General features: G+C 41.7%; 1 protein-coding gene across 5 annotated transcripts in view; it reads left to right on the plus strand.

Annotated features, from left to right (window-relative positions):
- Positions 1-1,582: 1,582 nt before the first annotated feature.
- The window catches only part of HNRNPD (heterogeneous nuclear ribonucleoprotein D), an 18,142-nt gene continuing 4,284 nt past the window's right edge, over positions 1,583-15,440 (plus strand). Inside the window, exons 1-4 of one of the 5 annotated variants that reach the window (XM_020988387.2) lie at positions 1,586-2,271; positions 3,586-3,642; positions 14,076-14,244; positions 15,119-15,280. In XM_020988387.2, coding sequence (XP_020844046.1) covers positions 1,982-2,271; positions 3,586-3,642; positions 14,076-14,244; positions 15,119-15,280 — 678 coding nt within the window. In that variant the 5' untranslated portion in view covers positions 1,586-1,981. Of the gene's footprint in view, positions 2,272-3,585; positions 3,643-14,075; positions 14,245-15,118; positions 15,281-15,440 lie in introns of all 5 variants that reach the window. The other 4 variants (XM_020988386.2, XM_020988389.2, XM_020988388.2 and 1 more) reach the window with 4 other exon arrangements.

Raw genomic sequence — 15,440 nt, forward strand, 5'->3', positions numbered from 1 at the left:
ATTTCTACAGAACCTACCCGAGTTTATAGGATCAGGGCTTTAGAACCATAAGGGACCTTAGAATCTGTAACCCTTCAATTTGCAGAGAAGGCATGCCTACGATTTTTAGAATTAGCGAGGGAAGACTGGCGGGGCAGATTTCTATGAAGGGGGATGAGTTACTTCTAATCCCTGCCAAGGCTTTGCAAACCTTGAAACTCGGGAACATGCTCAGCTGGCACGAACCCTGCTTTCCATACATGACACCGATACCCCTCGAGACCCCAGGCAACGGTGATGGTCTCGTTAGACCGTGCTTTCCCTCTGAATGACTGAAAGAAGCCTCATGTAAAAGAGGGCCACTGCAGACACATCCCAAGAACTTATCTACCCCTCGGCACGAATCCTGCTTGCAGGTTGCGTATACACAAGCACACACATAGATATTTTTTCGAGGCGGTTGGGGTTAAGTGACTTGCCGAGAGTTACACAGCTAGTCCCGCTTGCATTCTGCAGGTATTCGTTAAAAAAAACAAAGCATCTGGCTCCGCACCCCCCCCCCCAAGTCTTCAGTTCACCCACCGATGTGAACTCATTAAAGCAAAAAAAAGTTTGGTTTTTAAGAGCGGTAGAAAGCCCATATATATATATATTTTTTTTGGTGAGGCAATTGGGGTTAAATGACTTGCCCAGGATCACACAGCCATTGAGTGTTACGTGTGAGGCTGGGTTTGAACTCAGGTCTTCCTGACTCCAAGGCCAGAGCTCTAACCACTACGCCACTTAGCTTCCCCAAAAGCCCACATTCTTTTACAATTGCTCCAGGCCGGGGCTGCGCCCCATCGCGGTGCATACAGTGGGCCGGTGTTTGCATAAACGTGCGCTTTGGCGTGGGGTCCGCGTACGTCGGGGCCGCCCCGTCCGAACCAGCGCTCCTCCTGGGCCCTTGTATCCCCGGCCTGGGAGCAGACAGGAGGCGTTTAATCAATGCGGACCCGGCGGCAGGGGCCGGGAAGCGGCCTGCTGGGGTGGGGAGGGGAAGGGAAAGCCCAACCAGCGTCGCCCTCCCCCCTCGGCTTCGCTCCCGGCCCGCCAAGCTCTCGCTCAGCGCAGCGCCCCGCACACGGAGGACCCGGATGGAGCCTCGGCGCTCCTGGCCCGGGCCCTCGCGCGTCTGCGCCTGCGCCTGCGCTCCGGCGCGCGCGCGCGCTCCAGCAGCCCAACGGGCCCCGACGTATTTTACGAGTCTTAGTCAGTTACACGAGCCGGAGGGCTCCGGCCTCGGGCGGGAGGGAAATCGAGGAGGCGCCTCTCTATCCTGCGCCCGGCCGCCCGCCTTGTTCTCGGTGGCTCCCGCCCGCGGCCCGGACCAACGCCACTTCCTCTTCCTCTCAGAGGCGGAGCGCGCGAGGGGGGGGAGAAAAAAAGAATGGAGGGGGGAAGAGAGAGAGCAAGCGAGGGAGAGAAGAGAGAGAGGGAGGAGAGGGCCAGGGGGAGGAAGGGAGAGCGGCTCCCGCGCGCCGGCGAAAGAGTTAAGGGGAAGGGAAGAGGAAGAAGAAAGGGCAGCAAGGAGGGCCAGGAGGAGGCGGAAAGGGCGCGCTCCCGCGTCACGTGACCGGGACGTGCCGCTCTTCCGCCGGCCATTTTAGGTGGTTCGCGGCGGCGCCATTAAAGCCAGGAGGAGGCAAGAGCGGCCGCCGCTGCTGCATTTTCTTTTCAGCGCTACCGGGGCGAGCGGGAGTGCGCGCCGTGCAAGAGTGGGAGGAGCGGGGAGGGGGGAGGGAGGCCAGCGAAGCCGCGCGCGCGCGCGCCCGCCCGTCCGTGTGTGTCCGTGTCCGTGTGTGTGCCTGTGCGTGTGCGTGTGGGGGGGCGCCTCGCGCGTTAAATCGAGCGAGCGCGCGGCGGCGGCGGCGCGGCGGCTGGGATTACTTTGCTGCTAGTTTCGGTTCGCGGCGGCGAAGGCGGCTGCGGCGGGCGTAGTCTCGGAGGCGGCGGCGGCAGCATGTCGGAGGAGCATTTCGGCGGGGACGGGGTGGCGGCGGCGGCGGCGGCCCCGGAGGCGGGCGGCGGCGCGGCTGCTGCGGCGGCGGAGCAGGAGGGGGCCATGGCGGCGGCCGCGGTGGCGGCGGCGGCGGCGACGGCAGCGCCCGCAGCTCCGGCGGCAGCGCCGGCGGCGGGTGCCGGAGCCGGAGCCGGGGCCGGGGCCGGGAGCGGCGCCGAAGGGACCGAGGGGCCTGGCGCCGAGTCCGAGGGGGCCAAGATCGACGCCAGTAAGAACGAGGAGGACGAAGGGTGAGTAAGGGGCGGCCAGGCCCGAACCTCCCCCACCCCCGCCCCACCTTTCTCCGGCCGGGCCGTTTTCCCGCCCGGGGCTTTCTTCTTTTCCCGCTATTTTTGTGTCTCCCTTCCCCGGCGGCCCCTCCCCTTTAATCCCCGGGACCCCCCTTTTAAAATCCGGGGGGGGGCGCGGGGCCTCGCGGGACCCCGGCCCCAGCCCGGCGGGGGCGCGGCTCCCGAGCACATGGCCCGGCCCGGCCCCGCAGGCCCCGCCGGGGCCTTTTTTGAAAGTTTGGCGGGCGGCGTCCGGGGCATGTCCGCTAGGCCTCGGCCTCCCGCGCGCACTTGGGCGGGCACCTGGGCCCGCGGGGGGGCCGGATTTTTTGGGCGAAGTTTGCCCCGGGGCCTTGCGGGGACCCCCCGGGCCGGCCGCCCTCGGCCAGCGCTCGGATCCGCGCCAAGGTCCGCTAGGGGTCCCCGCAACCCCCGCCTGCCCACTCGTGGCTGAGCCCCACGCGGCCGCCGGTTCCGAAACAGCTTCTTCTTTCCGTGGCTCCTTAATACTAACCTACTTCTCCAACTTGGAATCATAGTTTTGTATACTGACTAAAGCTGCTCCTTTAAAATCGGAGAGCATTTGTAGCAGTTGGAGACGGAGGAAAGCGTAGATGCCACCCCGGGGTCTAAGGGGGTCCTTGGTGGGGGTTTCTTCCTGTTACGGATCTGCGACCCCTGTTTGTAAGAGGGGTTGATCTTTCGAAATATTAACAACAAAGATGCCTACGGATGTACAAAGTAGCAATGAAATGTAGCTTTAAGCCAGTATTAGAAACCATGGTTCCCTTTAGCGGGGAGGGGACACCGTACATGTGGGGGCGGGGGGGCGCGTTTTGAAATCAAAAATGTTTAATCCCGGCCCAGTCAGGCTCTTGTCATGTTGGCTGTGCTGCTCCTACCGTTTTGGGAAGGGGTGGGGGCAATTAGCCATTAAAAAACTAATCTTGAATTGTGTGCTTTAAAGTAAGAAAGGAATTAAATACTTGGAAACTTAAGCCTTTTAACATTCTGGTTTTTGTTTTCTCTGATTTTGGGAAAGGCACTAAAATACTAATGCATTACTATTGCTGTTTGGGGGAGGGATAACTATTAATTTGTATGGGCAGACTTTCTACTAGTTCTGAGTTTTCATATCACAAAGCAGCTGCCTTTGTAATAATCTACTGTTTGTTGACATGAAGTGTAAATGAATTAAAAATTTTTAACCCTAACAATGTTGAAAACTAAAACTAGTATTTTGATTGGTTGCTGTACCGGTTGTTAATTCCCTAGCCATTCAAACTCCTCCCCACGGCACTCTGAAGCAGCGACGGCACAGCGGGAAGAATGGTAAAACTTTTACATTTTATTTCTGTATTTTAAAGGTTTCAATAGCCATATAACATTCAGAGGCCGTGTATTAGTTAGTGTATTTGTTGCCCATTGATTTTTCCCCAGGAAACTAATGATATAAGGTAATAGGATGTTACGTACCTGGGATAGAAAAAACTTTTTATAGTTTATAATCCATGGGCAAAAATTGATGCCACTATGTAGTTCTTGGTCTGTGTGGTAATGCATGTAATTGCAGTTGGCCAAGATTATGATAATTATTTCTAGTGGTACTATTTTTTTATTATCTGTAGGGAAGAAATAACAATGAATATGATGATGATAGTTGATTTACATAGTTTGTCAGGAAGATGGGAAACAATGAAGTTGTTAGTGTTCGTTGAAATTCTATGTTAAATGCTGAATGTGAGGTTTATTGGTTGTAGAAATTATGTTTAAAATACATATTGCATGTTAGAATAAAAAGTTCTGGAAGTGGCAAGAGTAAAATAAATTTTTAATTTTAAAAATAGTTCTGTATTGTATTCAAATCAGACTTCTTACACACTTCCTGTATATAAGTTCCTTAGTATAGATTGCAGAAGTTGGATATGAAATATTTACTGGCTTTTTACCTTGTAACTTAATCTTCAATATGCATTAAATGCCTGTTTAAAATTACAAAAAGGCATGGAATGTACAAGGGATTATCTTAGATGCTTTGGGGTCCTGTGTAGGCAGGAATGTTTGACTCTAACCGGTTGATGTTTCTTCACATCTGGATGTCTTCTCTTTGGAAGGTTGGTTGCATTTTGTTGTTCTTCAGAATAACGTTTTCTTTCTCCTTTTAAGAGAGGAGTGTTTAGGATTTTTCTGAGGTACCCAGCCAGATGTATAAAATAGTTTGGAAAGCAGTAGGTATGTTTAAGTATGACATGCACATCCTTTGTGCACGCCTTATATTTGCATGCTATTCCCAGGAATTTTAAAGTTGATTTGATTTCTTTGTTAAAAGATGATAGTGTAAATATTGTCCTTCACCACCCACTAAAATAGCTCTAGGTCTTTTAAATAAGAAATAGCAGAATTATATGGATCAGACGTTAGCCACGGGGTAGGTAGTTTAAGGACCAATGCCCGATGGATAGTGATCAGCTCCTGGACAAGAACTGGAACAAAATTAGGTAATGGGGAGATATTCTAGGTGAATTTTACTGTTTCCATGATGGCCCATAAAACTGCGGGAGCTGGAGATGATGAGACTAAACTGGCTCTGAGGAGTACTTTAGTATGATGTTTAAAAAAAAAAAGATTAAACCACATGGTAGAGTTGGGAGGTGTGGAGTCAGGCCTCCCAAGGTAGTTTTCTGTGGAAGCAGCCAGATAAAGGGGTTACTCTGGAGCCCTTTAATCAGTCTTGTAATGGTTAATTGGCACAGACTAAAGTCTTGTTTTTGTTCAGAATAATTCCTTTTTCGGCTGTAATAGTTCAGGCAGCAGGCAGGGTGAAGGAAATGATTAAAGTGCTGAACTTGGAGGGAAAAGACTTAGGTTTAAATCCTGTCTTGGATACATAGTAGCTGTGTGACTGGAGGAGGCCCAGTCCATTTCTTCTCCTAGTGTGGGGAGAGTTGCCCCTGCCTATGGGGCATGTAGGGAAGTGCCCTATATCCTGGGCCGCCTGCTGCTCCCCCTCCCTCGTGTTGGCCCTTTGCTCTTCTCAGGAGGCAGTAAGCATGCTTTTGGACGGAGAGAGATTGTTTGAATAAAGATCAAGCCCCACAAGCTGTGTTGTAAAATAAGCTAATGCCAAACACTAATACTTTTTATGTATCTTAATGAGGTTCCTTTAGTGGCATGGAGTTCTGCAAAAGTGGTAGATTTGCACTTATTTTGTTTTTCTGTCCTAAAAAGTTACTTGGAAAATGAGCCTGTGGTATTCTCACAGATTGTTGGGCTTTTGGTTATTAAGAATGGTCTCAAAACTCTTCCCCCCCACCTTCCCATATAACTTGTTAGAACATTTTGAGTAAAAGATTCCCATAGGTGACCTTTCCACTTCCCTGTGCAGTTCTCCTAACACTGAGCTGTGCTAAGAAGGAGGACCGTTCCTTTGATGCTTTTCATTCCCTCAAAGTTATACTTGATCTGTCTGATAAACCTGCAGGATCGATTCTGTAATCATCTCCTACTTTCCTAGGAAGTTCCATGGGGTCTGAGGTCCAGCAGTCGAAAGGTCCATTTTCTGGCTGGCTGTGAATGGCAGTATGCACAGATGCTTTAGAGACAGGCTCCACTGGACTAATCTTTTAGAACAGGAACCTCCAAGGTGGATGATTCCTTTGTGTATTTGGCAGGAAACAAAAGCTTTCCCCCATTCCTCCTTTCAACCTCTCTTGGCTTCCTCTGAACCCACATCTAGGTCAGATGGGATTCACCCCACTGCCCCCCAACCCCGCCTTGCCAAGAAGTTTAGGTAGAAGAGTTGTGCTTTAGGGCTCCTTTGTTCTTTTGAAGAAAAAAACCAAGCAGTAGACCTCAAATGTGCTTTGGAATTATTTAGACATAGTACGATAGTTTCATTTTATTTATATGTTGTTATTTGAAAGAATCCCAATTTGTTAGGAATATCTGGTTGTATATTTACTAATAGGAGTAAGTAAAATTGAGAAAATTGACCTACACCTTTTGATTCAGTAGGTTATCTGTTAACTGAATTAATGGGTATTATATTCTCATCTACCTTGTAGAATCTATGGCAGAATTTCTTTGCAATGTGAACCTCATTCTCTGGTCATGTTCTCTGGATAACTCCCAATTTTGGAATGTGAAAGTTATGGAAAAGAGAGCAGTGCCTTCAGTTGTGTCTCATGCATTCTGAAAGATCCCTTTTGGAGCTGGTAATACATAGACAGTTAGGGGAGGTAGAAGAATGGGCCAGCTGAACTGTTACTAATCATTTTATTTTTGAGAAGTATAAACTAACTGGTCCACAGACTTCATTTCAGGTCCTCAACTTATGTTAACAGTTTGCCCAGTGGGAGGAACTGCTTTTGATGACAGACTGGGCGCTGGGAGATCTGCAAGGCTGGCTGTGGAGTTGAAGAAAACTTTTTTTTAAGGCAGTTGGGGTTAAGTGACTTGCCCAAGGCCACACAGCTAGTGTCAAGTGTTTGGTCTGAGGCTGGGATTTGAACTCAGGTCCTTCTGACTTCAGGGCTGGTGCTCTATCCACTGCACCACCTAGCTGCCCCTTGAAGAAAACTTGTTGAACAGCTCTGCCATTGTTTCTTGAAATATCCAGCCAATAAATTTTTTTTTTTGCATTCTTTAGTTAATCATCCTACAACACTTAGAAATGAATGACGACAGACATTTATTAAATGGATAATAGGTGCAAGGCACCATATTGTGCCTTGGGGTGCAAAGACAGAATGAAAACCTGTTCCTGCCTTTGGGGAACTTATTTTCTACTAGAAATAATAGCAGTGATTTTGTTACTTCTGGCACATTCTTGTGGGTTTTGCAAAATGTGATCATACAGTGTAAATGAAACTTGTGAAAGCCCAAGTTTTATCTGTCATGACTTCTGTGTGGCATGTAGGGTTGGAAGTGTAGCATCTATTTCTGGTCCTCTTGGTTCCCTACAGTCTGAGCTATGGGAGCTCTGGTGGAGGTATTGCCGCTTCAGTTGAAATGTCCCGTCTCTAGCCACCAAGCGATATTGGGGTGTGTTGCTTACCCCTTTTGGGGCCTCAGCTTCTTAATCTGTAAAGTGGTTGTGGATAGAATTGGGTGATCCCTTGAGGTCCTTGCTAGCACTGAAATGTGTGGCTTAAATGACTATTGTGTTTCTTTTTGTACTATCTTTTAATCTTGTGAGGAAGACAACGATTCCTCTCTTGTAGGTAGCTTGCATGGTCCTGAGCTACAGTCAACTTCTAAAAGGAAAGGGTAAATTAAATTATGCATTAGAGTTTTTAGTGTTGAATTTTAAAAGGTAGTGATTTGAATATTGAGTTGTAAAATACACGTTATGGCAGTTGTTAATTCTTACTGGACCAGAATATTTAGTTAATACCCAGAATCCATTTACCAGAAAACTCGAGGTAAAACCCTTGCTCTGCCCACTAACTTCCTCTGTGACCTTTGGTTAGTTACTTAATCCTTATTTTTGTTTTCCTTTTTTCCTTCTAACTATTCTAAAGAAGTGGGAGTTTACTGTTAAAGGGAATTATTAGCCTATTCTAGTAGCATAATGAAGTGATGAAAATAATTAACAACTACTCAGATGAATTAAGCATACCTTAATACCAATCCATCTATTTTTTAAAATACTGGTCCTAAAAGACAAGTCTAGCTTTTCCCTTCTACTGCCATGTTTAAGTCTTAACACATTGAAATGTATTTTATACCTCTTATTTGATGATGTGAAATAGAACTAGAATTTTGTTTTTTAATAAGGCATTATTTTGTAAAGTTTTTTTTTTAATTAATAAGCGTAAGGTTAGGTTGTTAAATCTGTTTCAAAGTAGTTTTACAAAGATATTTGGTCTTCTACCTCCTTTCTCATTCTTCCAGTCTGTTTTAAACACTTGGCCCCAAGGTAATTTTTCTTAAGTGCCTTTTTGAATGAGTGGGTTCTCTACTCAGTTAACTCTAGTATTTCCCTGTTGCCTTTACTATAAAATATAAGCTGATGTTTAGCTTTTAAGTCCACCAGACCTCAAGCTGGCTTTTCTAGCATTCCAGCCAAAATGACCTTTTCTACCCCTCATCTCTCATCCCCCATGCCTAGAGTGCATTCCCTAATTTCCGTCGAGGCCTTTATTATTTCTTCTCCACCTCCCCCCCATACTTTGTGTAACCTACCTTGTGTATGTTGGTGTTTATTCACTTTATATTTATGCTGGATGTATTTGCATATGTATTGTCTCTACCATTAGAATGTAAACTCATTGTGAGTAGAGATTATTTCATTCTTTGTTCTTATTTTCCCCTTGTGTCTGTGGACTTGAAGCTTAATAAATGCTTGTTGATTGATTAATTGCTATTGTTATGCTGTGGATCGGATTAAAAGGTTAGACTTTTTAACCCTTGACACCTAAGGGATCTCTAAATTTTATGAGTTTTATAGTATGTCTTTCAGTAAATCTACTAAGTAGATTTACTGTTAGCTGAGTAAAGAGTACTGAATTTTTATGAGGCAGTTTTAAGCTTAACTGGAACTTTTCTACCTTGCATTTGTAGTTAACTGGTCAGTTTTTATATAATCCATAATTTCATAGGAAGAACTTGGTTTCCAAAGTGGTGTTACAGATTATTCCAGTATTTTGATTCCCAAATTTCTATTTTATTGTAATTGGAAAGAACTTAAAGGTTCTTCTAGTTTTAAAAAAGAAATCGATGTTTTTGTTTTTACATCTTCTATGTTTTCCATTGTATCCCTCCCTCACCTTCTCCAAGATCTATCCTTTATGAGGTAGGAAAAAAAAAAGTTCCTCAAGGGTAGATAATATATAAAAAAAAAAGTTTTATGTGCAGCTTTCTACAACCCCTGGCCCCCCTAATCTTTGCTATGAAAAGAGGGATGGTATCTTTTCATCTTTTGGGGGTTCAAGTTGGGTCATTATAATCATGCAGCATTCTCTTGCTGCTGTTTTGGTTTTTTATTCTTTGTGTTGTCATTATACATTGTTTTCCTCTTCTCATTTCACATTGTATTAATTCATATCATTCTCTCTGCTTTTCTGTATATATGTGGTTCTAGCTTTGATTTATCTACCATTAGACCTTCACCACAGGCCAGTCTTTGTAAAATGACCTAATTACTTTGAAAGTTATTTTAATATAGTAGATCTTTGGATGACAGTGATTAGTCATACCTAAAATGTTCACCATCACCTCATTAACATTTGATGGCAGTGTTTTGCATACTGATAAGGTTTATGACTTCCCAACCTATATCTAAATGTCTAAGTAAGTTTGAAAGTTGCAGGATATTGAAAAAAATTCCTAAAACACTTGATATTTTTAAGGTGTTTTTTAATTTGTATAGATGTGTAATTGTTTGGTTAAGTATTATATCAATCATGGCTAAACCTGTCATCTTTTTGATATATTCTTTGAAAAGAATTGGGGAAAAGTAATGACTTTAAGATAAAATATCTAATGCTAACTTTTTTGCTGCAACTCCTACCAACCACCTAGAGACTGTTAAAAGTCCAGTTGAAGACAGCAAAAATTACTGAATCCTTAACCAGAAAGTGTTTTCTACCAGATCTTTTTTGTTACCAATCTTGAAGAAAATGAGATAGAACAGTAACATCTTTTGGAAAAATTCAAAACTGGAATCCAAACAGAAAACACTGACATAGGCAGAGAATAATTTTGTTAATGACCCACCTCTGCAAGATACCCTAATTCTAGTCTCAACTTCATATTTTGGGTGGATGTTGAAATTTACTATTGCTGTCTTAACAGTAGCCATAGCCATAGGAGTTAGTATCTGGATTCATCTTTGCTTTCCTTATAGCTGTCTTTTAGAAATTTTTAGGAAAAAATCGTTCCTAATTCTTGAATCAAAGAACTTAAAATTGTAGAAACAATATAAACCTAGTTTTTAATTGAAATTTCTGAGGATGTAAAAATAGTTGGTCTTTTTCTATTCCAAATTAATAGAAGTACAGTAGTCATTTGTGTACTGTCTTGATACTGGTTTAGATTCAGAATTGAACAACTGTCACTTTAAATTGAGGTACACATAAATCCAGCTTGTCTTCCATTTGTGCTGTAGTAGATTTCAAGTCCTGGCTCTGCTGTTCTACCTGTGTGATGCTGAGTAAGCCATTTGTCTTTTTGGGGTATCAGTTTTGAACTAGGTTCAGTATAGATGACCTCTGAAGTCCCTCTCAGGCGTATGTGGTCAATCCTTTGATTGTTTTTTGGGTACTGAATTGTTTAATTGTATTTTGGATGCACGGTATCCTTAACTTGGAGTTTCTAGAATTCTGAGAAAGTTTTAAAAAACAACATTATCTGTTTATTTTTTTGTTTATTACTAAATATCAAATTAAAATGGAGTCAGTTGTAGGTTTTAGTAGAGATGCATTTTACCTACTTGTTACTTGGGATAAGTCTTGTAAAGTACTTATGAAGAATTACTTATGGCATCTCTCAGCAAGAGTGGTAGGAGTGCCATAGGCTTTTCCATCAATGGTACTTGTATAAGATAATTTGAAAAGAGGGAGCATAGACACCCTGCTTTTTAAGCAGGGTGTACTTCTGTTTTGATTCGTGTTTATGTAGGTAATTGATTATAGTGCCACATCATGATTCTTGGAAGTTTGTTTACAGAAAGGTGAGATAGAATATTAATATTTTTAAAATGGTTAAGTGCCTACTCTTTTAAAAAATTCAGAATCTAAGCACTATCTGTCCAGTGCCCTTATGGTACTGTGATAATTGATAGTAACAATGAAGGCTTTGAGGCACTGCGGCATCCTGAAATGTCTTAAATCACTAGAGGAAAAAAAGAATTGTGCTTAGGAGTGTAGTTGGGGTTAAGTATAGCACCTCTCATATAGCTGAGGCACAGCTGAGCAAGAAGGGGAGACAAGATAAGACATCTGACTAGCCAAAAATAGATGCTACAAAGTGTCTATGCTAATAGGACAGCCTTCTCAGCCCCCCCCCCCCTCCTTCATTGTACAGCTTTGTCAGGCTTGGTTATTCTGGATTCTTATCCCAGAGCAAAGTAGGAGTGGGGTTACAGCTAGGAGACGTGACAGCAGACTGCCTGGGAGAAGAGAGAAACTATTGTCTGGAGCCATTTAGTATCAAAAGGCCTTTGACTAGGCTCCGAGGGTAGACTAGTTGATGCTGACTGGAAAGGCATTCAATTATATTTAATATTCTAAAAAGGTAAAGGAGCATGCAATAGCTTTTTGAAAGATTTCTAAACAAAATGATAGAAGAAAGCTGCCCAGAAAGACTTATTTCCTAAGATCTTCAATATATATTTAAGCTTTTTGAAAATCCATATTATGTATATACATACTTGCACAAACGTATCTGTGTGTATATATATGCATATATACTGGTTAACTAGAATGTACCAACCATTCTGGATAAATGGGAATCTACACAAATGAACACTTTAGCTTGAAAGTTAATATGTTAAATATTTTAAATCACCATACTCTTGAAGACTTTATATCAAAGATTCTATAATATTGAGAGCAAAGAAAAATCCTTTGAGGGATTTACCTTGTGAAGAAGTTCTTAAATAATAGTTGAATCCTGAATGACCATATTTAATTGGATAAATAGCTCTGTGATTAGCAAAATTGTTGCTAGTAGAACTGACATCTTGCTTTCAAAAATTGAAGCTAGTACTTTCCCTGGAAATGAAGGCTACTTCCAATTTATGCTTGTTTCAAAGTAAGCTGGTCAATTTCAGTTCCCCATAGACCAGCATCTTAACAGCTTTGATTGGTTGGTGTTATCCTCACCTTACTAAAAGGGAGCAGTCTGTTCTTAAAATAATGTTTGATTTTGTTTTTATCTTAAACCACATTGAAAATTGGATTACTCCTAATGATTTCTACTGAATTAATTGTGGTAAGCAGCTGCAGCCAAAATACATTAGAAATAGTAGCCTGTAATAGCAAATTTTGAACTTGGAGCTGATTACAACTATCCTAAACCTGAATTAAGTCACCATTGACTTCTGAGCATAAGATGATAGTCTTATTTTTCTATTTATATGTAATGCACAGACTCTGATCTTTGGCAGAAAGACAGTCTACAGTCTTTGGTTAAAAATAATAGTATTACATTAAACAAAGCAAACGTTGGAATTAAAGAGACCACACAGGAAATATTTTTCTAGTGAATTTTGGTATTAAGTAAATATGTGTGATTCTTGGAATTTGTAGTGTTCCCATTACCTACTTTTGACTAAGAACCAATTTGACTAAATTTTACCTGGTCGTAATATAGTTTATTATAGTACATACAATTATGTAGCAATAATATTACCTAAGAGTATATAGTTAATGTGCAAATTGGGCTTCAAGTATGGAAAGTTTTCACTAGAATTCATTCTTTAAACAGACTAAATTACTAATGTTTCATTTTATTGGGTTGGTGAGGATGATACAGAAGTCTCATAGACATAAAAATTTAAGTTCCTAATATGATTTTGGAAATGTGATATACCCTTAAAAGTTACTCAGATTTTTGTTTCATTAAATGTTGTCTTTCTACCACTGGAAATAAAAATTAGCATTTGGTAACAATGTATTATTACACCTAAGTTAATTGGCATGATGGAAGGAGGTACAGTTAAGATGAGTGGGATGTACTGCTTAAAAGAACTGAAGAAGTAAAGTTGGAAAAATGAATTTGAATAGTCATTACTTAAAGGTCCACTAGATGGAGTTGGTAACGAGAAGTCTATCCCATGTTTCTAGTTTTTTTCCTGAGGGGAGAAAAGGATTTCACAAGCTCTACCCTAGGATTTTTGTATCAACTTTATGTAAAAATTATTACTAGTATTTATCACTTTTTTAATCTTGATATACATACATATGTGTATGTGTTTTGAAATACCAGGAAGAACGTGTTTATATGCTTCTAAGCATCCTTTAATTTTGTAAAAATCTTTCAAATGGGAACTAAAGGGCTCCTGCTCTCCCTTCCCCTTTGGTGAACATTCTGGTCTTCATGACAGCTTATGGTCTGCTTTGACCCTTGAAAAAATTTAGTTAAAACTTCATTTCCATTTTTCCTCTTGGTTAACTGAAGTTTAACTTTCAATGTGTGTCTAAGCTAATTAGTGAATTATCTTTAATGGGACACTTTTCATTATTGTTTAATGGATTGTACTGTCTTCTTTAAGGATTAAAAAGTTTTGTCCTTTTTCTTTTGTCTTGTTAATTCTTTGAGCTAAAGGCTCTTAGTGAGGACAGTCATATCAGAACTAGAAGGAAGCAGCATCAAGGTAGGAAGAAAAAGTGCTGGCTGGTTGATAAATATCATTGGATGCTAATATGTGTTATATGTAATTAATTAAAGGTAGATGCAGGAAAGTGCATGAAAATTTTTCAGTGTTCTCAAACTGTTATGAATTAAATGCATCTGAAGCTTCTGCCCTTGTCATAAAAAGAGTATTTAGATCCTGATTTAGTTAACATAAAGTACCATAGCAAATGGAGAGGCTTCTGAGTTACTCTTTGTTCAGGTGTCTAGTAATCAGTCCAGGGAAAGTAACGTTAAATATACTTTTAGAGGTAGGAAAGTCCTTTATATGGGACTGTATAGGGAGAATGGTGTCTTAATACTTCCCAACCAATTTTTCTGCAGTTTGGGAAAAGTAACTTAATGATGTGGACAATATTTAAGGCAAGTTTTTCTTAGCATTTTAATATTGCTTTTTGTCTTCACAGGAAAATGTTTATAGGAGGCCTTAGCTGGGACACTACAAAGAAAGATCTGAAGGACTACTTTTCCAAATTTGGTGAAGTTGTAGACTGCACTCTGAAGTTAGATCCAATCACAGGGCGATCAAGGGGTTTTGGCTTTGTACTATTTAAAGAATCGGAGAGTGTAGATAAGGTAGTGTGTTATATGCTCTGATCAATTAGTAATGTTTGAATTAACAGTACCAAACCAGGATATGGTGGATGTTCCCTGATTTGATTTTTGTCTCAGGGCATTTACAAAACACTAAAAATACTTGGGTACGTTGGGTATGCCCACTGGATGTAATACATATGTAATTTTTTTTGTTTTTGGTCCCAGGGTACAAAGTATATTTGGGGAGAGGGGAGCAGAAGCAGCTTCTGTCAATATAGTTTGAGTTATAGACAGCCTAAAAGTAAGCAGAGTTCTCCAACATAGTCTCCTAAAATTGACTTGTCACCAATTAAAAGGGCATGGAAAAGAGTATGTTGACAATATTGGTGCTCATTGTAGACTTTGGGGAGAAGAGCCTTTGCCTGCCTTCCTCCTCTGGTGGTCATGGACCAAGGGCTGCCAGTGAACAGTGATGGCTCTTCTGTTAAATCTCCCTCACCATCTCTGCTTGAACAATAGCTGACACCTAAATTGAGTTTCAGCATTTTTTAGCCTGTTCAGGGGAATGGAACAGAAGCCTATATTCCATGTGGGACATATGAAAAATAGGACATTGTTAGAGGAACTGGTAGCTTTTAGGTTGATTCATCCTCAAAAAAATTCCAGTGTGAGGTTGAAGATAAGACATTTGGGGCAAAAGTAAAGAATTGAATGGATAGATGTTCATCTGTGTTACCCCCCACCACATATATTGATGCAATTTTTTTTTCTTGAATCAATATCATGCCTCAATTTGGCCAGTGTTTTAGTTAATTCATGCTTAAATATTTTTTCACTTTCACTATTTTAGCTAATACATCTGGAAACTTAGGAAAAAATTACATTTTTAAAACAAAGCTTCCAATTTCTTTAGGTCATGGACCAGAAAGAACACAAATTGAATGGCAAAGTGATTGATCCTAAAAGGGCCAAAGCCATGAAAACAAAAGAACCTGTTAAAAAAATTTTTGTTGGTGGCCTTTCTCCAGATACACCTGAAGAGAAAATAAGGGAGTACTTTGGTGGTTTTGGTGAGGTATGTGACACGAGGTACCCCTATTTTCAATTAAATTAGTGTCTTTCCTTCACATGTGTGAATATATTACTGTGAATTGTCACATGTGGACTAAGTAGAATAACTAGACCTAAAAGTGAGGACTAATCACACCATTTTGGGGGTAAAGATGTGATAGATA

Source organism: Phascolarctos cinereus, unplaced genomic scaffold, assembly GCF_003287225.1.
Source record: "Phascolarctos cinereus isolate Bilbo 61053 unplaced genomic scaffold, phaCin_HiC Scaffold_9;HRSCAF=440, whole genome shotgun sequence".
Classification (NCBI taxonomy): Eukaryota; Metazoa; Chordata; class Mammalia; order Diprotodontia; family Phascolarctidae; genus Phascolarctos; species Phascolarctos cinereus.